Source organism: Jaculus jaculus, chromosome 8 (genome assembly GCF_020740685.1).
Source record: "Jaculus jaculus isolate mJacJac1 chromosome 8, mJacJac1.mat.Y.cur, whole genome shotgun sequence".
NCBI classification, from domain to species: domain Eukaryota; kingdom Metazoa; phylum Chordata; class Mammalia; order Rodentia; family Dipodidae; genus Jaculus; species Jaculus jaculus.
In genome coordinates, this window is record NC_059109.1 from 1,046,404 (window position 1) to 1,071,276 (window position 24,873).

Here is a 24,873-nt window from a genome sequence, read left to right on the forward strand (position 1 = left end):
CTTTGGGACTGAGAGAATCAGAGGAAACAAGAGAGGCTTCTGGAAGTGGGGGTAATAATGGAAAGAGACTTGGGATGAAGTATTGATGGCAGTGGAAAGATGGGGCATGACGATATCTCAGGGGAGGCTCCAGGATTCCTAGTGTGATGGTGGGGTGGCCTTGAACTCACAGCAATCCTCCTACCTCTGCTTCTCGAGTGCTGGGATTAAAGACGTGTGCTACCACACCTAGTTTAGAACCATATTCTTTTTTTGTAACTTTTTGTTTAGTTTTATTTACTTATTTGAGAGTGACAGAGAAAGAGGCAGATAGAGAGAAAGAGAACAGGTGCGCCAGGGCCTCCAGCCACTGCAAACGAACTCCAGATGCATGTGTCCCCTTGTCCATCTGGCTAACTTGGGTCCTGGGGAATTGAGCATTGAACCAGGGTCCTCAGGCTTCACAGGCAAGCGCTTAACTGCTTAGCCATCTCTCCATACCTAGAACCATATTCTTAACGCAGTTTGTTTGCCTCCCATCTGAGACCTTATCCTCATTGTATCCCACACAAGAATACTCTTTTTTTTTTTTTAAATTTTTATTTATTTATTTGAGAGCGACAGACACAGAGAGAAAGACAGATAGAGAGAATGGGCGCGCCAGGGCTTCCAGCCTCTGCAAATGAACTCCAGACGCGTGCACCCCCTTGTGCATCTGGCTAATGTGGGACCTGGGGAACCAAGCCTCGAACCGGGGTCCTTAGGCTTCACAGGCGAGCGCTTAACCACTAAGCCATCTCTCCAGCCCAAGAATACTTTTTTAAATTTTTATTAACATTTTCCATGATTATAAAATATATCCCATGGTAATTCCCTCCCTCCCCACCCCCACACTTTCCCATTTGAAATTCCATTCTCCATCATATTACCTCCCCATTACAATCATTGTAATTACATATATACAATATCAACCTATTAAGTATCCTCCTTCCTTCCTTTCTCTACCCTTTATGTCTCCTTTTTAACTTACTGGTCTCTGCTACTAAGTATTTTCATTCTCACGCAGAAGCCCAGTCATCTGTAGCTAGGATTCACATATGAGAGAGAACATGTGGCACTTGGCTTTCTGGGTCTGGGTTACCTCACTTAGTATAATACTTTCCAGGTCCATCCATTTTTCTGCAAATTTCATAACTTCATTTTTCTTTACCGCTGAGTATAACTCCATTGTATAAATGTGCCACATCTTCATTATCCACTCATCTGTTGAGGGACATCTAGGCTGGTTCCATTTCCCAGCTATTATAAATTGAGCAGCAATAAACATGGTTGAGCACATACTTCTAAGGAAATGAGATGAGTCCTTTGGATATATGCCTAGGAGTGCTATAGCTGGGTCATATGGTAGATCAATCTCTAGCTGTTTTAGGAACCTCCACACGGTTTTCCACAATGGCTGGACCAGATTGCATTCCCACCAGCAGTGCAGAAGGTTCCTTTTTTTCCACATCCCCGCCAACATTTATGATCATTTGTTTTCATGATGGTGGCCAATCTGACAGGAGTGAGATGGAATCTCAATGTAGTTTTAATCTGCATTTCCCTATGACTAGTGACGTAGAACATTTTTTTAGATGCTTATATGCCATTCGTATTTCTTCCTTTGAGAACTCTCTATTTAGCTCCATAGCCCATTTTTTGATTGGCTTATTTGATTCCTTATTATTTAACTTTTTGAGTTCTTTGTATATCCTAGATATTAATCCCTTATCAGATATATAGCTGGCGAAGATTTTTTCCCATTCTGTAGGTTGCCTCTTTGCTTTTTTCGCAGTGTCCTTTGCGGTGCAAAATCTTTGTAATTTCATTAGGTCCCAGTGGTTAATCTGTGGTTTTATTGCCTGAGCAATTGGGGTTGTATTCAGAAAGTCTTTGCCAAGACCAATATGTTGAAGGGTTTCCCCTACTTTTTCCTCTAGCAGTTTCAGAGTTTCTGGTCTGATGTTAAGGTCTTCAATCCATTTGGACTTAATTCTTGTGCATGGTGAGAGAGAAGAATCTATTTTCATCCTTCTGCAGATATATATCCAGTTTTCAAAACACCATTTGCTGAAGAGGCTGTCTCTTCTCCAATGAGTATTTTTGGTATTTTTATCGAATATCAGGTGGCTATAGCTACTTGGGCTTACATCTGGGTCCTCTATTCTGTTCCACTGATCTACATGTCTGTTTTTGTGCCAGTACCATGCTGTTTTTGTTACTATGGCTCTGTAGTATAGGTTAAAATCAGGTATGGTGATACCACCAGCCTCTTTTTTGTTGCTCAGTATTATTTTAGATATTCGAGGTTTTTTGTGATTCCACATGAATTTTTGGATTGTTTTTTCTATTTCCATGAAGAAAGCCTTTGGAATTTTGATAGGGATTGCATTAAATGTGTAGATTGCTTTAGGAAGATTGCCATTTTCACAATATTGATTCTTCCAATCCAGGAACAAGGGATGTTTCTCCACTTTCTAGTGTCTTCTGCAATTTCTCGCTTGAGTGTTTTAAAGTTCTCATTGTATAGATTCTTTACTTCCTTGGTTAGGTTTATTCCAAGGTACTTTATTTTTTTTTTTTTGATGCAATTGTGAATGGGAGTGATTCTCTGATTTCATCCTCTGTGTGTTTGTTGTTAGCATATATGAAGGCTACTGATTTCTGTGTATTTATTTTGTATCCTGCTACATTGCTGTAGGTTTTGATTAGCTCTAACAGCTTGCTAGTGGAGTCTTTAGGGTCCTTTATGTATAGAATCATGTCATCTGCAAATAATGATAACTTGATTTCTTCCTTTCCAAATTGTATCCCTTTTATGTGTGTCTCTTGCCTTATTGCTATGGCTAAGACTTCCAAAACTATATTAAATAAAAGTGGGAACAGTGGACACCCTTGTCTTGTTTCTGACTTTAGTGGAAAAGCTTCCAGCTTTTCCCCATTTAGTAATATGTTGGCTGTAGGCTTGTCATAAATAGCCTTTATTATATTGAGATATGTTCCTTCTATTCCCAGTCTCTGTAGGACTTTTATCATGAAGGGATGTTGGATTTTGTCAAATGCTTTCTCTGCGTCTAATGAGATGATCATGTGATTTTTGTCCTTCAACCCGTTTATGTAATGTATTACATTTATAGATTTGCGTATGTTGAACCATCCCTGCATCTCTGGGATAAAGCCTACTTGGTCAGGGTGAATGATCTTTTTGATATACTCTTGTATTCTGTTTGCCAATATTTTGTTGAGAATTTTTGCATCTACGTTCATGAGGGAGATTGGTCTGTAATTTTCTTTTTTTGTTCTATCTTTGCCTGGTTTTGGTATCAGGGTGGTGCTGGCCTCATAGAAGGAGTTTGGTAGAATTCCTTCTTTTTCTATTTCCTGGAAAAGCTTAAGAAGCAATGGTGTTAGCGCTTCCTTAAAAGTCTGGTAAAATTCAGCAGTGAATCCGTCCGAGCCTGGGCTTTTTTTAGTTGGGAGATTATTGATAACTGTTTGGATCTCAATGTTTTTTTTTTTTTTTTAAATAAAAACTAATGTTACAATTTATTTCATTTTCATGATTACAGATATTATATAGGGCACAGTAGACAGATAAAAGCAAGCACCTTTCCCACATCTGCATCTGACCAGAGGCAGCATTTTTCCTTTTGAATGATGTGCAGATAAGCTTGAGTTGAAAACCGGCAGCAGCAGGTCTTTGTAATGAAGGTGCTTCTTCACTGGCAACCAAGCATGGTAAATGTTAGCCATGCTGTGAACTCTTGAGTTGGTCATCCAACTCGGGTTAAGGCAGGCACTGTTAAAAGCTTCCTCCCCTTCACTAACACAGGCCACCAACAATCAACTATTACCACATAAAAATAAAACCGTGCTCCCCATTGATTGGAACCGTAGTGCCTGGGCCCCGCCCCTTTTAAGAGCATTAGCTCCCTGAGAGGAAAAAGAGGTCCTAACCGACTGCCTTCATGGACAATGACCCCCATAGAGTGTACCTAAGGTCCTTTGCAGCAAAAATCAAGATCACCTTGGCCAGTTCATCATTACTTACATACAAGGCGTGTTTAAAGCTGATTACAGACCATGTATTGCAACCATAATCCCAAGAAATTGTTCAGTTTTAGCACATTTCTCCAAGTGAGAAATCATCTCAAAGCAAGAATGACAGTTCATCATCTTCTAGAAGCAGGAAAATCCAGAAGGCAGAGACAAAAACCCCAAACTCATCAAATTCCACGTCTATCTTCATAGCCTTTGTTGACAAAATCCAGACTTCTTTCTGTTCCTAATGTGAGAAATCCATCTTCAGGGTCAAGAAGAGTTTTCAGGCTTATCTTTGCCATGGCCCATGAACTCCAGTCCTTCAATAGGAATCTCTTTCTCCTTTATTGCTTTCTGAACACACTGCTGGTAGTGCTTGAAGAGGTCGGTGCACGGGTCCCCAGAGCCGTCCCCTTTCAGGAACTTCTCGGCAAACCAGCGATTGAAACACTGGTCGTACTCCCGCTTCATGTCAGTGCAAGCCTCCCCGATGCTGTTCATGGCGAGGCTCCATGTTTTTTATAGGTCTATTTAAGTGATAAATCTCATTTTGATTTAATTTAGGTAGGTCATATAGATCAAGGAAATCATCCATTTCTTTCAGATTTTCATACTTTGTGGAGTATATGCTTTTATAGTATGTCCCTATGATTTTTTGAATTTCTCTGGAATCTGTTGTGATGTTACCTTGTTCATCTCTGATTTTATTTTTTTTTTAATTAATTAATTTTTTTTTTTTGGTTTTTCGAGGTAGGGTCTCACTCTGGCTCAGGCTGACCTGGAATTCACTATGTCTCAGGGTGGCCTTGAACTCATGGTGATCCTCCTACCTCTGCCTCCCGAGTGCTGGGATTAAAGGCGTGCACCACCACACCCGGCATTCATCTCTGATTTTATTAATTTGTGTCTCTTCTCTCTTTCTTTTGGTCAGATTTGCTAAGGGTTTATCAATCTTGTTTATCCTTTCAAAGAACCAACTCTTTGTTTCATTAATTCTTTGGATTGTTCTTTTTGTTTCTATTTCATTAATTTCTGCCCTAATCTTTATTATTTCTTCCCATCCACTGATTTTTGGTTTGCCTTGTTCTTCTTTTTCCAAGGCTTTAAGGTGAAGCATTAGGTCGTTTATTTGTGACCTTTCTAATTTCTTAATATAGGCACTCAAGGCTATAAATTTACCTCTTAGAACTGCCTTCATTGTGTCCCAGAGATTTTGGTATGTTGTGTTCTCATTATCATTTGACTCTATAAATTTTTTGATTTCCTTTTTGATTTCTTCATTGACCCATTCATCATTTAGTATTGTATTGTTTAGTTTCCATGATTTTGTGTATGCTCTATAGCCTTTCTTGCTACTGATTTGTAGTTTAATTCCATTGTGGTCAGATAGAATGCAAGGAATTATTTCAATTTTCCTGAATTTGTTAAGATTTGCTTTGTGTCCTAATATATGGTCTATTTTAGAGAATGTTCCATGTGCTGCTGAAAAGAATGTATATTCTGCAGCCTTTGGATGAAATGTCCTATATATATCTGTTAAGTCCATTCCTTCTATGACCTCATTTAGTCCAGATGCCTCTTTGTTTATTCTTTCCCGGGATGACCTGTCAATTGATGAGAGTGGGGTGTTAAAGTCACCCACCACCACTGTGTTTGGTGTTATCTGTGACCTTAGTTCTAGTAGTGTTTATTTGACGAATTTGAGAGCCCCCATGTTAGGTGCATATATGTTTAGGATTGTAATGTCCTCCTGTTGGACTGTGCCCTTAATCAATATAAAGTGATCTTCCTTATCTTTCTTGACTAACATCGGACTAAAGTCTACCCTGTCTGATATTAGGATAGCAACACCTGCTTGTTTTCTAGGTCCATTTGCTTGAAACACCGTCTTCCAACCTTTCACCCTAAGATAATGTCTATCCTTTGTAGAAAGGTGAGTTTCTTGGAGACAATAAATTGTAGGATCCTGCTTTTTAACCCAGTCTGCAAATCTATGTCTTTTCGTTGGGGCATTGAGGCCGTTGATATTAAGAGATATTATTGAAAGGTGTGTATTTATGTTTGCCATTTTGTGTGTGTGTGTGTGTGTTTCTGGTTCTACCTGCGCTGTCTTCTGTTAACTAGTATTTGAGTATTGCTTGTTTTTTCTAGGTTCCTTACATGTGTGCTTTTCCTTTTCTTCAGCATGGAGGATTCTATCAAGTATTTTCTGTAGAGCTGGTTTTGTCTTCAAATACTCCTTTAACCTGCTTTTGTCATGGAATGTCTTTATTTCTCCATCTATTTGAATGGATAACTTTGCAGGATAAAGTAACCTTGGTTTACAGTTGTTATCTTTCAGAACTTGGAATATATCACTCCAAGCCCTTCTGGCTTTAAAAGTTTGTGTTGAATAATCTGCTGTAATCCTGATGGGCTTGCTTTTGTAGGTAACTTGATTTTTCTCTCTAACTGCTTTCAATATTTATTCTTTGGTGTGTGTGTTTGGAAGTTTGATTATAATATGGCGAGGAGAGGTTCTTTCTGGGTTTTGTCTGGCTGGGGTTCTAAAGGCTTCCTGTATCTGCATTGGCACCTCTTTCCCAATTTGGGGGAAATTTTCTTCTATGATTTTGTTGAAGACACTTACTATGCCTCTGGAGTGGAGTTCTTCTCCTTCTACTATGCCCTGAATTCTAATATTGGATCTTTTCATAGTGTCCCGAATATCTTGAAATTCCCACTCATACTTTTCTATAAGTTTGTCTTTCTCTTTGTTGGACTGCATTAGGTCTGCCACCTGGTCTTCTAGCTTAGATATTCTGTCCTCTCCCTCATCCATCCTACTGGTGAGATTTTCTACAGTTTTTTATTTCATTAACTGTGTTCTTCATTGCTAGTAATTCTGACTGGTTTTTCTTATTTCTATATCCTTATTTATGTCTTGTATTGCCTTCTTTATTTCATTAAATTGGTGTCCTACATCTTCTTTGATTCCTTTGATTTCCTCTTTGATTTCTTCTTTGATTGTTTTCATGTGTTCTTTGACCTCTTTGAACATATTTATAATCATTCTTTTGAACTCTTTCTCAGGCATTTCCTCTCTTTCTCACTGGAGGACATTTCTGATGCATTAATACTTTTAGGTGGATTTATATTGTCTTGCTTTTTAGTGTTTCTTGTATTATAATGTATATATTTTTGCATCTTGGATTAAGTTAATGCTTGGATTTTCTAGCTAGCTGTGTATTCTTAGATGTATCAATTGATTTGATGTAATATATTTTCAGGGTAGGACCTTAAGGTGTTAGGTGTGGCTCTTAAGACTCTCAGAGTATCTACAAAGATGTTCTTAGGGGTTGAGTTTCCCTGCTATAGGAGTATTCAAGCAGGCTGAGTGGAATAAAATACAGGTAGATTCTAAAATTTAACTAAACACTGTACACATTCAATCAAAAACAGCCCCGAGTATGTATGCAAGAGTAGTTATTATAACAACCAGATCCTCTATCAACAAAGAGGTTAAGATTTCTGGTCTGTTGAGGGATCCAAGTCAGCTTGTAACCAAGTGAGACCCTTCCCTGGTGCAAGCCCAGTTACCTTGGATGATTTTGGTCTTAGTCAAGTTGCTGCCTGGGTTGTTGGGCTGCTGTTCTGATTTCTGGAGCTGGGCACTTGCTTTTCCTGTGGGGCAAACCGAGCCTGGCAAGTGTGGCCCTGCAGATCAGCACCCCTGCTGCTGGAACTGCTGCTGCTCAAGCTGCCCCTGCTGGGACTGTAGCCACTGCTGCTGAAGGTGTTGCTGCTGGACCCACCGCTGCTGCTGCCTCTGCTGCTGCTGTAGCTGCCACTGCTGGAGCTACCACTGCTGCTGAAGCTGCTGCTGCTGTGTCCATTGCCGCTGCTCCCCCTGAAGCTGCTGCTGCCAAGTCTGCCGCTGCTGCCACTCCTGGGTCTGCTGCTGCTGGGGCCGCTGTTACGGTGCTGGAGCCGCTGATGTTGCTGCCGAACTCTGCTCCTGCTTGGGTCCTGCTGTCAGCCCAAGTTGGCGTGGCCGGGTCCCGGGCCGCTGCTCTGTTCGCTGGAGCTGGGCTCAGGCGGTGGGGGAGGGGAGGGAGCCCCGGCTGCTCTGGTTGTCTCGCTGCTCCAAGCGTTCTTCTACCTCACGGTCTGCTCCTCTGCTGCTCACTGCCGCTCTCCCCTCACGGTTCCCGAGTTGCGGAGAGCGCCGGTGTGAGGGAAAGCTCCCGCACCTGGCTTTTCCTGCGGCTGGAGCCAAGCCTGGCGGCTTTCTGGTGCGCCGTGGCTGCGGTGGTTGGCCGAGCTGCCGGAGCTGCTTTTCCCGCCTGTGCAGGCTCTGGATGCTCTGGAACTCTTCTACTTCTCCGCTGCCACTTCAATTTCCTATACACCTCACTTTTTAGTAAAAGTGTGTATTTTGCTGAGTTTTTTTGGTCTTTTTCCCTCCTAGGCTGCTTTGGCGTGGTACCTATGCCGCCATCTTAACTGGAAGTCCAAGAACACTCTTTAAGTGATCAATCCATGAAATCAAAACTAAAAAGGCCATGTGTGGTGGCACATGCCTTTAATCCCAGCACTTAGGAGGCTGAGATAGGAGGATCACTGTGAGTCTGAGGCTAGCCAGAGACTATATAGTGAATTCCAGGTCAGCCTGGGCTACAGCAAGACTCTATCTCAAAAGAAAAAAAAAAGTGTTAGTGATTTACCTAGTGTGGTGGTTTGATTAAGGTGTCCCCCATAAACTTCGGAATGCTAGGTTCCCAGCTGATGGACATTTGGGAATTAATGCCTCCTGGAGGGAGTGTATTGTTGGGGGCGGGCTTGTGGGTGTCATAGCCAGTTTTCCCATGCCAGTGTTTGGCACACCCTCCTGTTCCTGTTGTCCACCTTATTTTGGCCAGGGGGTGATGTCCACCCTCTGCTCTTGCCATTGTTTTCCCCTGCCATCATGGAGCTTCCCCTGGAGCCTGTAAGCCAAAATAAATCTCTTTTTCCCAGAAGCTTCTCTTGGTTGGGCGATTCCTACCAGCAATGTGAACCAGACTGCAACACCTATGGAGCATACTTACGGTAAATCTACCAGTGTCCCTTTGTCAGCACCTTTGATGTTGTCAAGTTCAAGCTTGGGCCATTTCCTTCATTGGAACTTTTTTAAAATTTGAAAGCAGAGAGACAGGGCCTCCTGCCACTACAAACTTGATACAAACGTGACTTTGTGCATCTGGGTTTACATGGATACTGGGAATGGAAATCCAGTCTTTAGGCTTTGCAAGTGCCTAACTGCTAATTCATGTCCCCAGCACTCATTAGAATTTTGTACAAAAGACCAACTTCCAAGTGATCTAGGAGATGAATACTGTTCATCTTCACATCCCTTCCCCTCACTTGAAAACAGCACCAGTAAGCATCAGCACTGTCTACCTAGCCACTTAACAGTCAGGACTATTGTGGTGGTTTGATTTAGGTGTCCCTCATAAACTTAGTTGTTCTGAATGCTAGGTTCCCAGCTGATGGAGATTTGGGAATTAACACCTCCTGGAGGCAGTGTATTGTTGGGGATGGGCTTTAAAGCTAGTGTCCCCTTCCTAGTGTTTGGCACACTCTCCTATGCCCACCTTATGTTGGCCAGGGGGTGATATCCACCCTCAACTCATGCCATTTTTCCCCCCTGCCATCGTGGAGCTTCCCCTGGAGCCTGTAAGCCAAAATGAATCTCTCTTTTCCCAGAAGCTGCACTTGGTTGGGTGATTTCTACCAGCAATGCGAACCAGACCACAACAGTAAAGTGGTACCAAGGAGTGGGATTGCTGCTAGACACCTGACTGTGTGGCTTTGGCCTTCTGGAGCTGATTTTCAAGAGGAATGTGAAAGGATTGGAAACCTTGGCCTAAGAGACGCCTTGCAGTGCTGTAAGTACAGTTTGGTGGACTATTCTGGTCAGAGTTAAAAGACCTGAATGCAGTAAGAACTATGAACTGTGAGGTTTGGCTGATAAGGGTGAGACAGAGCTTTGTTTGGACTGGGCTAGAAGAAGTTTGTGGGAGAGGCTTGCTGTTATGCTCATGTCCTGAGAACTTGTGCAGGTTGCAGTGCATAGAAACAAACTGATGTGAGAAGAGGGATAATGGCACAGAAAGAAATGTTTATGCCGAAACTGCTGCCTGTTCAGCTACAATTGAGAGATTATAACCTTTGAGACTGGGCTAGCTGACCTGCACTGGGACAACAGGAAGAATGTACTCTTTTGAAGGCCTGAGTGCTCAAGGAGGGTCTGGTTTTTCAAAGTCTGTTTTATTTGTAAGGAAAGTGTAAGAGAAAAGCAAAAGAGAATACTGGACTTGATCTCTACAGACTGTTTATTGAAAGAAACAGTGAGGGGCAGCAGCCTTCCCATGGGGTGAAGGCTGAAGCCCTGAGCCAGGCTGGGGTTCAAACTTATAAGGAGGATCTTAAGAAAAAAACACTGTACCAGGTGTAATAGATAAGGAACTTGTAGCTATTTGTGTCCTAGTTCAGAATAGGCTTCTTCAGCCAGGATTGTCTAAGAGAGGATACCCAGATGGTGCCTGGTCCTTCAAGGCCATCTAGGCTAAGGGGAGTACATCAGTCAGGGAAGGTGTCAAACTTAATGGGGCTGAATACCTCCTGTTGCTTCTTTTTTGCCTGTGAGATTTAGGGATAGTTATTAATGCCTGTAAGCCAAAGTTTTTTAGTTTTCAGGGAAGGCTATTAACTCTTCATTATCCACCCCCCCATTAACAAATTGACACCCTACCTGGTATTGTAGGGTATAAGAAATGCAGGAGTCATTTAGTTTGTAACACCACTTCATGTTTTGGCAATGGTCATGGGCAATGTGAAGCAGGTTTGCTGGATGTCTGCATGGAGACCCTGTGGAGCTGCAAGGATGAACCATAGGTTGCAGTGGAGATGCTGGACCATGAGATGGCTGCCAAGGAGAACTGCTGCCCCTGGATGAAGTTTTCCTAGCTGAAGGGACAGAATTAGAACTCCAGAGACTTGTTGCTGGTTACTGGACTTAGAGATTTGTTACTGACTAGAGTTGTTGAACTTGGAACTACAGAGTTTGATGTTTGCCCTATTTAAATCCCCCCCCTCTCTCTACATATATATATATTATTTGAGAGAGGGATAGAAATAGGCAGGGAGGGAGGGAGGGAAGGAGAGGGAGAATGGATGTGCCAGGACCTCCAGTGAACTCCAGATGTATGAGACTCCTTGTGCATCTGGCTTACGTGGGTCCTGGGGAATCCAACCTGGATCCTTTGGCTTTGCAGGCAAGCGCCTCAACTGCTAACCATCTCTCCAGCCTGTTTAAATCTTGTATTGGTTATTTCTTTGCTATGCCCAATGCCATCTTTTGCAGTATGAATGCTTACTCTGTGCCATTATGGCTTTTTTGGGGGTGGATATTTTGGTATTATGGCTCAGTTAAAGACCTGACTATAGGGACTTTTAAAGTTGGACTGAATGCATTGCATTTTATATCATGGATAGTTATCAGTTTATGCGAGCCATGGGTGGAATGTGGTGGTTTGACTCAGATGTCCCCCATAAACTTAGGTGTTCTGAGGTAGGTTTCCCACTGATGGAGATCTGGGAATTAATGCCTCCTGGAGGCAGTGTATTGTTGGGGGCAGGCTTATGGGTATTATAGCCAGTTTTCCCTTGCCAGTATTTGGCATTCTCCTATTCCTGTTGTCCACCTAATGTTGGCCAGGAAGTGATGTCTACCCACTGCTCATGCCATTGTTTTCCCAGCCATGGTGGATCTTCCCCTTGAGTCTGTGAGCCAAAATAAACCCCTTTTTCTCAAAAGCTGCTCTTGGTTGGGTGATTTTTACCAGCAATGTGAACCTGACTACAACAACTATCTAAATGTAGAATGCCCCAAGAAGGCTCAGGACCTTTTGGAAACCTGTAGCTTGAATCTCAAACATAGTGTTGCACTGAGGAAGCAGTGGTGATGGCCCTGGAGATAAGAGCTGCTTGGTGGGACCAAGTGGTATATGGAAACTGGGAGCTCCTTGCAAAGTGGAAATTCAAAGATGTAAGGACAGGGGCTGGAGAGATTGCTCAGTGGTTAAAGCACTTGTTTGCAAAGCCTTATGGCTGGTGTTTGATTCCTCAGTACCCACATAAAGCCAGATGCACAAAGTGGTACATGTATCTGAGTTCATCTGCAGTGGTGGGAAGCCCTGGTATGCCCATATTCTCTGCTTCTCTCTCAAATAAATAAAATATTTTAAAAAAAGATATAAGGACAAAGGAGAGCCAGGAAACACTAATAGAAAGAGGAAAATGGTATCATGAGTTGAAATACAAAACATAATTACACAAAGTCAAATAGAATTCAACATTATTTATCTGGAAATGGGGTGAATCCATCACTGGAGACTGAAGCCTGAGGTTTCACTCACTTCCTGCACTTGTTCAGGAAGGTGGGCTGGAAAGGGCTGGGCCACATTTGGCAAAGGCTGTGGTGGTTTGGGATCTGGGAAGGTGAAGATAATCAGAGGAGCACAATTAGTTTTCTAAGATTGAAGCACCTCTAACATTAACCAGACCTATGTGTCTCTTCAGCTCTATACCCTTCATTGTCCTATTTTCTAGGGAAACCCCATTTTTCCCCTACCACTCCTGACCTGCCTGATTTTCCAGCTGCGCCTCAGGCCGGTCACCCCAGAGCAGATGCTTGGGATCATTGAGGAACCGCTGGCTGCGCTGGCATGTTAGGCAGGTCTGTACTGTCCAGCGCTGTCCCCTTCCACCTGGGATAAAAGAGGGGAAAACCTGGGTGGTCGAGGTAGAAGGATTGCCATGAGTTCTAGGTCATCCTGAGACTATATAGTGAATTCTACATTAGCCTGGGTTAGAGTGAGACCCTACTCCCCACTCAAAAAAAAAAAAAATTAATTAAAAAAAAAAAACGGGGAAAGGAAGAGAATGCCTAGCTTCTGAGAAAAGGTCTTTTGCATTAGTTAGTTTTGCCTTCATTATTTTTAGTAGAAATCCCATCCATTCCCACTTGGAATGGAAATTTCACGTGTGTGTGGCCCCTTCATGAACTCCATCAATTTCTGGGAACTCTAAGTCTAACTTCCTTAAAAAAAGGTCAAGTTTGTTTCCCTCTCCAGCTTCACTGCTTTCTTGCTCTTGTCTACCTGAAACTCTAGCCTCCTGATCACTCACTTCCAGACACAAATTCTCTGGGGAATCCACATAAAACAATTTCCCTAGAATTTTTCTCCTATTCCCTTTATCCTATATACAGTACCTCCTGCTGTTGGCACAGTAACACTTTCTCAGTTAAAGCATTTTTTTTTTTTTAAGGTAGGGTCTTACTCTAGTCCAGGTTTACCTTGAACTCACCCTGTAGCACAGGCTGGCCTCATACTCACAGCAATCTTCCTACCTCTGCCTCCTAAGTGCTGGAATTAAAGGTGTGGGTCACCATGCCCAGTATCGATTAAGGTACTTAAAAATGCACAGTGAATTCCAGGTCGGCCTGAGCTGGAGTGACACCCTACCTTGAAACACCAAAAAACCAACCAACCAAAAAATCCCCAAAACTATTCTGAGTAAGTTGTCTAGCACTAGGGAGACTTAGGCAGGAGATGTCCTGGGGTGGAGGCCAGCCTGGGCTATATAGAACTTGCGTCAAAACACACACGAACGCACACAGGGAGAGGGAAGAGGGGTTGGGATCCGGAACATGTATTTATTATTATACAAGAACGGCGTTGTTGGGGCTGGAGAGATGCCTCAGCGGTAAAAGGCTCTTGCTTGCTTGTAAAGCCTGGTGACCCGGGTTTGATTTCCCAACATTCACGTAAAGTCAGTGGCACATACGGCAGTAGCAGGAGGCCCTGGCATGCACATTCTCTCTCTTTTCCATTGCAAATGAATGAATGAATAAAAACCAAATAGAATGACGTTGTCTCTTGGGGCAACATTATTTATCTATTGCTCAGGTGGGGAATAAAAGCCAAGTGCATGGTGGCGCACCCCTTTAATCCCAGCACTCGGAAGGAAGAAGTAGGAGGATGGCCGTGGGTTCAAGGCCATCTTGAGAGTACGTAGTGGATTCCAGGTCAGCCTAGGCTACAACCAAGATGAGTCAGATATAGAGAAAGCTGGCTCCAGCAGCCGCAGAGCCTCCACCATCCACCCAGGCAAGGGGCTGCTGGATGACCCTCCGCCTGCGCCCACAGCGCCCCCACGCGTCCCGCCGCGGCAGCACTCACGTCTTTGGCGCTGGGTGCAGGTGAGGCCGGGGACGAGGAGGGAGGAGCAGCCGCGACACAAGGTCCTCTTCACAGACGGGTCGCTGAGGCGGAGAAGACGAGGTCGCCAGTGCCCGCCCGCTCCTCCCGGCCCCGCCCGCCCGTTTCCCCGCGTCTCACCGCCGCAGAACGAGCCGCTTAGCGATGGTCTTCTCCGTGTGGCAGTAAAACCTTGCCAGCGCCTGGTTCTCGGGGTCCTGCGCGAGGACACAGTGGGCCGCCTGGAGACAGGGAGCAGTCACTCCAGGCCCAGCCGCCTCGGGCTCCCGCCCCAGCGGTCCCGGGACTTACCTGGTACAGGAAGCTGAGTCTCTGGAAGGCCTCACGATCCTTCACGGGCCCCGCCATGTACGCCAACCGCGCTCCGCGTAGGCCCCGCCCCGAGTCCCGCGCAGGGACCCCTGGGAAATGTAGGCCTCGCGCGGCTCTTCCACCCCGCCCCCTCCCCCAGGTAGGGTTTCATTAGGCTGGTCTGGAATTCACTATATAGTCTCAGGCTGGCCCTGAACTCACGGCGATTCTCCTACCTCTGCCTCCCGAGTGCTGGGATTAAAGGTGTGCGCGACCACGCCCGGCAATAATATATTTTTCAAAAGCAGTTCCCGGTGGGGCTGAAAGTAGGAAGGATATCATGAGGCAATAATAGGGATCAAAAGCCCCCAGAGCAAATAGCTGGTCCTCAGGAAGAATACCTTTTTTCCACTTCCCCAGGAAACAACTAGCTGTTACAGTGCTGCCCAAGCAAAAGGTGATCTTCATTTGCTGAGTAGAACCCGCTAGCAGCATCCTGTCTGCTGCAGCTGTCAGTGTCTACCCTCCTACTGCTCCCACGTGCAGGGTCTGGCTTTCTATGTTTACTTCTGACTTCCAGTTATTAACTACCAGTACCAGTTAGTACCTGAGCTCAGGTGCAGAGGGATGCAAACTGAAAGGGCAGAACTTGAATCCGGGACCAGGAAAGGCAGAGATATCCCCTTTAGAGTCCCTGCCAGGCCTAGAACAGAATCAGACTTCCAGCTCAGAGTAAAGGAATTAGCTGAGACGCCTTTGCAGTGGAGTTTTGACTCACATGGGAAGTGTTGAAAATGCACATTAAAAAAAAAACATTCTTTTTAAAAATATTTTTAAAATTTTATTTATTAATGAGGGGGGGGGAGGAAGGGAGGGAGGGAGGGAGGATGGGCAAGTCAGGGCCTCTAGCCACTGCAAACCAACTCCAGACAAGTGCACCACCTTGTGTATCTGAGGAATGGAACCTGGGTCCTTTGGCTTTTCCAGCAAGCACCTTAACTGCTAAGCCATCTCTCCAGGCCCCCAAAAACATTCTTTTAAAAAGATGGCATGCCTTTAATCCCAGAACTTGGGAGGCAGAGGTAGGAGATCACCGTGAGTTCGAGGCCACCCTGAGATTACATAATGAATTCCAGGTCAGCCTGGACTAGAACGAGACCCTACCTTGAAAAACCAAGATAATAATAATAATAATTATAAAAGATAAAAATAAATAAATAAATTAGATTCTTAGCTGTGGACTGTCAGGCAAGATGGTCCCAATGGTACAATAGTGGCATGACTGTTATGTAGGGGGAGTAACCAATTTGACTGGATCTCAGGCTTTCCTTATAGGATAGGAGGGCACTCATGTGCCTGGTACTGCAAATCTGGTCAAAAGCCCATGGCTGAAGAGGTCATAGACCCTGGGGTGAGAAGGTTCTATTACAGTTGTTTTCCTAAATGGACATGGTATTAAACTACCTTTTAAATACTTGTTTATATCCATAGAGTAGTGCTGTTCTTGGTCTTGGTCAGAGAAGCTTCTTTTTGCAGTGCGTGGTAGTTAATGCAGACTCATAACTGGTCAAAATTCTGAAAATAACTGACTGATGATTGCTCAGCCTTACATGGGACACCTACATCACCCACTTCAAGGTTAAGGGATCACTTCTTAAGATAGGGTAGAAAAAAAGCTGGGCATGATGGTGCACACCTTTAATCCCAACACTGGGGAGGCAGAAGTAGGAGGATCACCAAGTTCAAGGCAGCCTGGGCAAAAGTAAGACCCTACCTTGAATAAGAAGGGAAGAAAGTAAAAATGTAAGAGCTGGAGGATGGGAAGGAGTGCTATGAAATGCTGTCTTCTGGGTAGGACATGACCATTGTACTTATGAACCCACAACAACTGTGTTTACCTGCAGAAGATTGGATCTGTCAACAACACATCACAGACGGGGAGGGACTCACAGAGTCTCAGCCCTTCCTGAGGAGCTATTGGCAGTTAATGGCTGCTGGGGTAGGGGGAACAATTTTTCTTCAGTGGTACAGCCACTGGTAAGTTGCCTATGCTCCAGTAAATCACGCTCATGTAAGCAACCCTAATTAAATTCAGTGTGTTTTACACACACACACACACACATACACAAACTTCATATGAAAGTAGGAGACTAGTTGAGAAGTAATTCAGAGGGAGTGGGATAAGACGATAATAGGGGTTGAATATGTTCAAAATATATTTTATACATGTATGAACTTGTTAAAAATAAATATATTTTAAGAAAACGTAAATGCCTAGTTCCACTTAGGCCTTGCTCAAGAGAAGGATGAGATCTAGAAACATGTATTTTTCATACCCAGTGATTCTTTACACATCAACATAAGGCCATTGCCAAATTATCACACAACACAGAGATCACTTCAGTGGATCCTTTGTTCCATATTTTTACCAACCGAAGTATTTTGCCACAAAGAACCACAGTCAAGGCACAAAGGTAAGAGGAGGAGAGTGGACAAAGTCCTGCTGAGGTGGTAGGAGGAACTGAAATGTCCTCAATAGACTGCAGTTTCTTGTCTCAGTTTTATGTGGAAATTACCCAAGCAGCAGATAATCCGGGTTGTTTTTAGTTTGGTTTGGCATGCATCACTTTACCTTTTGTGACAACATATGTACCCTATGGGTTATTTATTTTGGCCTAACATTGAAATGGTTTACATTCTTTGAAAAGGGGACTATCAAAGGGTGAAGGTTGACAACAGACAAGCTACCGGCTGTTGTGAACACTAGTTCTGGGCCAGATGCACAAGGCCGAGGAAGCTGCCTATCTGGCTCTCTGATACACATACCACCCTCTTATACCCTGTCCTCTGGATGAGAAAAGACTCCATTGTTACCTTTCTTCCTTTCTGACTTGGACACCTGAGCCAGGGGACAAGGCTGATCACTTGGAAATAGCTACTTAGTAACATTCTTTAAGGCCAGGGCTTTGGATAGATACACCTTTCTCTTTCCTCAAATACCTGACTCCTCCCCAAGTTCCCTTAAGAAAACAGAGGAAGGGCAGATGGGTCTCATAGGATTACTTCCCTCTCACCTTCTGGGAGAAGATGAGTAACTTCTTGAAGACAACTAATTGCAGGAGGCAGGAATAAGCTGTCTTTGCTGAAGGTCAAGGCAGGAACCTGGGCTCTCCTTTCTTTCCACCTTTTCCTTCTCCCCACATTCTGACCTCTGAGCAATCCTATGGGTAATGGCAACATTACCCTGAGAATAGACACAAATCTCCCTCTTCTTTATTATTAGTTGATATGGATGTGTTCCTTTAGCCTCTTCCCTGATCTTCCTTCTAAAAGTAATGCTCAATCTCTGCTCTCCGAAAAACTCAACTTCTAAATCCGTAACAGCAACTCTTCAGCATAGTCCGTCTCTTTTCACAATAGAGGTATACTGGTCCCTGTGATCTCTCAAGGAACAAGACTATTCTGGTCACAGAAGCCCTTAAAGTTTGTCTCCTCTTATGGGCTGAGTCAGTTAGACCCTCCCATAGACTTTTTGTTTCTGGAAAAGCCTCTCTCGTTCCTAACCTGTCCTTGTGCAAAAGGAAACCTGATGAACACCGGAGATTACAATCCCCTGGGAGCATGCTCTCCTTCCAACAGTGAGGGAGCCGCAGCTGTGCTCTGTCATGCAGCCCAGTCCTATACCTCTACTCCTCCACACAAACCATCCTAGAGAACAAAGGGTTTCTCAAGATGGCTCAGGACTGGAACCAGGCAGACATCAAGACATTCCAGCAGGCCACTGGAAGGAAGGCCCATCACTTTTGACCCTGCCTTACCCCGATCAAGCCACATCCCAACCTGTCACTCCCAATCTGTTGGGGGTCTGATGGTAAGTGGTGCAGCATTCTTCCGACCAGCCCGGATGCCTGGGTAGAAGAGGGGCCAAAGTTTTTCAGTAAAAGTATCTGTGAAGGTGTAGATATGCGAGCGGTCTGTGACGTTGTAAAAAGACAGCGTTCCAGCCTCATAGTCTAGGAAAATACCCACCCGCTTGGGTTTCACCTTGATATGCAAAGGGGTAAAAGGTGTGGTGGTAGCGGCATACTTGTCCCCATTCCATAGCCGTACCCGCCAGTAGCCAGTCTCAGGGAGTGGAGTCAACTCGCCCTTTCGGCTCACAGAGTCCCGACATACTCCTACGGCCCAATGAGTCTTGTCACCCACTTCTACCTCCCAGTAGTGTCGACCTGAGGTGAAGCCTTCAGTAGCCAAGACGCAAGGGTAGAAGGTGAAACGCCGTGGTGTGTCGGGGAGGTCTCGAAGTCTTGTCTCCACAAACTTGACACTCTTGCGATCTTCTGACAAGACTAGGTTAGGATGAGCAGTCTCAGGGTCCAGGGTCACATCCACTGGCGGGAGAAGCCAGAGTGGGGAGCTAGATGAGGATGGGAATAGCTAAACATCCCTGCCTCATTTTCCCAGCATGCCTGTACACAGCCTGGTTCCTTAAATGTCCCTAGAATACTGTGAGTTGGTTAACTTTCTTTGCCTATGCTATAGCCTCTCTTTGTGTGTAAAACAATAGCTTCACTTTTTAGTCTGACTCTACAGATAATGAGCACTGGACTCTGTAAGGGCTGGCAGCATAACTCTGTCTCCCATCCCATCATTTATCTCAGTGTGTGGAAAAATGAGTGGCAGGCTGGAGAGATGGATTAGTGGTTAAGGCGCTTGCTTGTGAAGCCTAGGCACCCATGTTCAAATCTCCAGGTTCCATGTAGCCAGATGCACAATGATGCAAGCGCTCAATACACACATGTGGACAAGGGGAGGCATGCGTTTGGGGTGCGTTCATAGCGGCTAAAGGCCCTGCTCACCCAATCCCTCTCTCTGTCTCTTTCTCTCTCTCAAAATACATAATAAAAAAAATTAAGTTAAAAAAAGTGAAAGGCACTGTCCCAGGGACAGAAAGAAGGATCAAGCCAGCTTTGGGGTCTAAGGACAGGGCCAGCATGCACTTGAGTCCTTGGAAGGGACCTGGTTCATGACTGTCTTCCTTATATACATATTAGTGAAACTCTCTTCTTTCACTCTCAAGATTGTCTTAGCTGATATGGTACATGACAGGGTCACTCCACATGATTTAGGAAAATTCTTTCATGATTCTGCGTTCCTACTTAAAAAGGTGTAGAACTAAGAGATGATTCCTAAGGCTTCTCAGAGTTCTGTGACACAGGGTCAGACTAAAAGCTGAGTAAAGAAGAAGTGGGGTAAGGCATTAACAAAACAAATCCCCGCAAGCCAGGCGCGGTGGTGCACACCCTTAATCTCATCACTTGGGAGGCAAAGGTAGAAGAAAGATCACTGTAAGTTCAAAGCCACCCTGAGACTACATAATGAGTTCCAGGTCAGCCCTTGTCTAGAGCAAGACCCTACCTTGAAAAACCAAAGAAAGGAGAAAAAAAAAAAAAAAAAAAAGAATCTCCCACAAAGGATTTCAACTTTCTCCTCTCTGGCAAGTCCCTCTGTCAGCTTCCTTTTGGGAACAACTTACCAATTAGCTGTTTAAGAATTTTCCTTAAGGCAAAGTACTGTCGGGGAAAATGGCTGAAGTTCTTTTCCAGCTCTATAGATACTGAAGTCACTCTCAAGGTCTTTACCTTCTCACATCTGGGAGGGATGGGAGACAGGAAAAAGAACAGAGTTAAGGGAAGCTCTAGCAAAGTGAATATTCATATGTTATCATCTTTAGGCAAACCTAAGACTCTCAGCCTGGTGTGGTGGTGCACACCTTTAATCCTAGCACTTGGGACATAGAGGTAGGAGGATTGCTATGAGTTTGAGGCCACCATGAGACTACATAGAAAATTCCAGGTCAGCCTGGGCTAGAGCAAGACCCTACTTTGAAAAACCAAAACAACCACCACCACAACAAAAAAAAAACCCAAAAAAAACAAAGATTCTTCTACTTTCTTCTTCCCTAAAGGCAACTCCTTTATTCCTTTTTCCTTTTTTCCCTCCTCTTGTTTTTTTTCTTTTTTTTATTATCTATGGAGAGCTATGTGATCTCTTTAAAAGATCTTTGAGGGGCTGGAAGGAGGTTTAGTGGTTAAGGCGCTTGCCTGTGAAACCTAAGGACCCTAAGGTTCCATTCCAGTCTCCAGATCCCACCTAAGCCAGAGGCACAAAGGTGAGGTAAGAACAAGGTTGCATAAGGTGGCGCAAGCATCTGGAGTTTGATTTTAGTAGCTGAGGCCCTGGTGCACCAATTCTAAGATTTTTTTTTTTTTTTTAATATTTGAAAATGAACCTCAGAACTTTCTGGAACTATTTTTACATTTAATGCAAATGGATAATCACACCCTATCCCCATTCTTCCAACTCCTAGACACAATTCCAACCACAGGTACAAGTGGAACCTGGGTCTTATTTACAATTGTTCTTTACTAAGACCTGATACCAGGGGAGAGATGAAGGATTACTACTCCTAATGATTCATTCTCATGAAACTTTCCATATATTACTCAGATACTGTATAACTTTCTTATCCTTAATTCCTCAACTCATCACTAGACCCCTAGTCTCCATGTCAAAACCCAATTCAAGATGGGCATGATGGCACATGCATTTAACTTCAGCACTTGGGAGGCTGAGGTAGGAGGATCACTGTGAGTTCAAGGCCAGCCTGAGAATACATAGTGAATTCCAGGTCAGCCTGTTCGAGAGTGAGACCCTACCAAAAGGGACAGAGAGAAGGAAGGAAGGAGGGAGGGAGAGAAGGCAGAAGGGAGGGAGGAAAAGAAAGAAGTAGAAAGAGGGAGAGAGAGAGAGAGAGAAAGGGCCCAATTCAAAGAGACAGAAGAACCACTTACTTTTCCAGGGTGCTTTTGACATCCTAGAAGAAAGAAAAAAGAATACAAGATTAACCCTGGTATTCAAGGGTCATGAAGGCAAAAGGCTTCTTCCCCTTCATCCTAGAAGTTCTATATCTACAAACTAAGCAAGGAAGAGCTCAGAAGGAACCATGTCTCTCCCATGCAATTCACACTTTCAACTACTGATCATGAGGAAGCCTAGATATTAATACTCCTTCCAATTTTTCTTATACATTTGTCTTTGTTCCTCAAGGACACTGGGAATCTCCTGCAGGGACAGGGATTGTATCTGCTCTTTACTTTGTCCCTAGAGTACCAACCACACACTTCAGTTCTAGATTGGAGACATGGGACATTTACCCCTCTTATCTGGCACTGGTTATATTAAGCGAGAATAACTGTGTGCTGACTATGATTGGAGAACACCAGGGGTCCAGAAGACAAAGACAAATCTCTATCCTGAAGGACATCCAGTTTAATGTGGAAAATAAAACACACACATGAAAGGACACAGGGATCAATACCAAGCAAATAAATATAACAATAACATCTCACTGATTCAAATGCCAGTAATCTGGTCTCTGGGATAAATATGCTCCTTACTGCCTTGCCAACATAATTCATCTGCTAAGACAGAAACATGGTTTCACACATTTATAGGCATTTAGATACACAAAATGCAATATATCATTGTTATTACTGCCATTTTTTTTTTCTGAGGTAGGGTCTCACGGTAGTCCAGGCTGACCTGGAATTCACTATGAAGTCTCAGGGTGGTCTTGAACTCACAATCACCCTTCTACCTCTGCCTCTGAGTGCTGGGATTAAAGGCATGTGCCACTATGCCTGACGTATTCTACCAACTTTAGCAGAAGCAGCTGCAACCATGAATGAGTAGACCAATGGCAGTTCATTCAAAGAAGGAGGGGACAGGAGGTCATCAGACCCTCACCTGATATCTCAGGCACCCTACGTCAGCTGTATGTAATGATGAAAGAGATCTTTTGGTCTCAGGCAAAGTATCTAGAAGGTGAAGATCAAGGGAAGCTCCAGCTATTGGAAAGTCATCATCCATGCTAGGATGAAACTTCTCAATGCTACGGCTGATTTGGGGGTCTACAAACTTCTATAAGTAACCCCTTGTCCATCCTCTTTAAGGAAGTCCAATAAAGTCACTAGCTTTCCAAGGGAGAACTTTGGTGAAACTGCTGTTAAGTCTATTGAGGGTGCCCTGCTTATGGAGAGCAAGTGCTTATCTACTTCTTCCCAGCAAAAGAATTCACACAACAATTATTTATACACATTTTGAGTACCTTTTAATATTATGTTTCCATTCTTTTAGTACTAGGTAAATCAAGTTCTAGGGCTGGAAAATAATGGGAACTGCATTTTCAAAACTGTTAATACAAAACTTGCTAAGCAGATACCTTTAAAAGAATGGATTTTTTTCCTTTGGTGCAAATTAGGCAAATAGTTTTTGTTTCTGTTTTGTTTTTCGAGGTAGGGTTTCATTCTAGCTCAAAAGGTGACCTGGAATTCACTATGTAGTCTCAGGGTGGCCTCGAACTCATGGTGATTCTCCTACCTCTGCCTCCCAAATGCTAGGATTAAAGGCATGTGCCAATACACTCGGCAAATTAAGCAAATAATTTTTGACAAGACATACAAATGATTAGAAGGAGATGGGGGAAATCAGATAGGTTTTTCTGTAGAAAAAGATCATTTGGCTTGGAGAAATGGCTTACTGGTTAAGGTGTTTGCCTGCAAAGACAAAGGACCCAGGACCTACATAAGCCAGATGCACAAGAGGGCACTTGCATCTGGAGTTTGTTTGCAGTGTCTGGAGGCCCTGGCACACTCACCCTCTCTCCCCCTATTTCTCTCTCTGAAATAAAGAAAAATAAAAGATAAAAAAAGAACAGAAAAAGATAATTTGCACATCCCTGAAAGACAGACCTGGATTTAGATAACAAAAACAAGAGGATGCCCCGCAGGCAGACAGATGGCCTATGCAAAGCTTGATCGCACTTGTCCTGAGGAACTATGCAGGTGAAAAGGTCAAACCTTAAGCATCTCGAAGCCTGACTGTAAGCATTTGCCCTCCACCTCAGCAGCCAAGTGGGCCAGGTCCCGGCGCTTGTCTCCAAGGTGAGCAGCATTTTCTCTCAGTCTCTGTAGAATGTCCTGCTCCTCCTCCTCCAGTCGTGAAAGCAGCGATTGCTGCTCCTCATCTAACCGCCTATGAAGCTCTTCAAATTCCTTTAAGATTTGCTGCCGGCGACTCTCCACTAGTCTCTGAGAAGAGAGGAAGGATACCGTGTCCACTGGCAGGAAGCATGACAGAGCCTCTTCCATCACCCAACAGGTATAAGAACTTTTATAAACTTCAGTGTCTTGGGAAAGAATCTAACAAGATGCTCATTTTTTTTTTCTCTTCACTGGAATGTTTTCCTGTATAAATGGTTCCATTCCCATGCCCTCACAGATGACTTGATAGTGAAGATCATAGGGAAGACTAAAAAATGTTAAAATTTACTTTTACTTAAACTAACTTCTAAAAAGTTGCACTTTTATGTATTAATAAAAAACATTCAAAATTTAATAACTTAATAATATAATGTCTGTTTTGGATAGAGAGAATATATATAAATACTAGAAAGCTAAAGATTTCCACCATTCTATATTGAAAGACATTAACCTGATATAAGCAAGAGAACAAATGGACAATTATCAGAATCAGTAACAGCTTAATGGGTTAATGCAAAGTACGTACTTAGGTTATCAGGGTTGATCTTGTTTTGGTTATTGTTAGAGTAACAAAGAGTTACTAGCTATGAACATATGATCCTATTGCCTTAGCCGCCATAGGCAGGTACCTGCTACATGCCCACTCTAAGCATGTTAAGCAGCAAACAAGTGGCTTCAGGCCGTTCCTATCCCAGAAACAGGTTCCAAGTATTTCTTTGCAAATTAGTTGCTTGAAATTTGAAACACGCTTTCTCAGTAATAGCTCACATACTTGGACCTCTCTAACACTGAAGTTTATTAATATTGGACTCAAACATCAACCATATCACTTTCTGAGGTTTATCAGCACATCCTTCCTCTGTGTTTTCCTGCAAAAAGTAAGCTTCCCACTGAAGGAGTCTCTAAGAGCCATATGACTGATGGGGAGGTATCAACTCAAGCGGGAAGCAAAGTAAGACAGAGACAGGATTCTGAGAGGAGGAAGTAGACAGGGACAGAAAGACTATGGTTGAAAGCACTGGGAATATAAATAAAATCTCTATGGATCTTATAAGCATGGAAGCAGACACTTGCCTAGTTTAGCTTCAGGGCCACTTGCTACTTTCTCAGGT

General features: G+C 43.6%; 2 protein-coding genes across 5 annotated transcripts in view; both read right to left on the reverse strand.

Annotated features, from left to right (window-relative positions):
• Positions 1-3,554: 3,554 nt before the first annotated feature.
• Positions 3,555-4,560, reverse strand: LOC123462939 (TP53-regulated inhibitor of apoptosis 1-like). The gene has a single exon (XM_045157380.1). It carries the CDS (start codon positions 4,558-4,560, stop codon positions 4,330-4,332), a length of 231 nt encoding a protein of 76 aa, XP_045013315.1. The 3' UTR covers positions 3,555-4,329.
• A 7,867-nt stretch (positions 4,561-12,427) lies between these two features.
• LOC101599926 (E3 ubiquitin-protein ligase TRIM39) overlaps positions 12,428-24,873 on the reverse strand; it is a 30,265-nt gene continuing 17,819 nt past the window's right edge. Inside the window, exons 3-10 of one of the 4 annotated variants that reach the window (XM_045157435.1) lie at positions 23,579-23,809; positions 21,512-21,534; positions 20,194-20,309; positions 18,864-19,048; positions 14,487-14,587; positions 14,328-14,410; positions 12,726-12,851; positions 12,428-12,574 (exon numbers count right to left, since the gene is read on the reverse strand). In XM_045157435.1, coding sequence (XP_045013370.1) covers positions 12,468-12,574; positions 12,726-12,851; positions 14,328-14,410; positions 14,487-14,587; positions 18,864-19,048; positions 20,194-20,309; positions 21,512-21,534; positions 23,579-23,809 — 972 coding nt within the window. In that variant the 3' untranslated portion in view covers positions 12,428-12,467. Of the gene's footprint in view, positions 12,575-12,725; positions 12,852-14,327; positions 14,411-14,486; positions 14,588-14,657; positions 14,746-16,964; positions 19,075-20,193; positions 20,310-21,511; positions 21,535-23,578; positions 23,810-24,873 lie in introns of those variants that run through there. The other 3 variants (XM_004671967.2, XM_045157433.1, XM_045157434.1) reach the window with 3 other exon arrangements.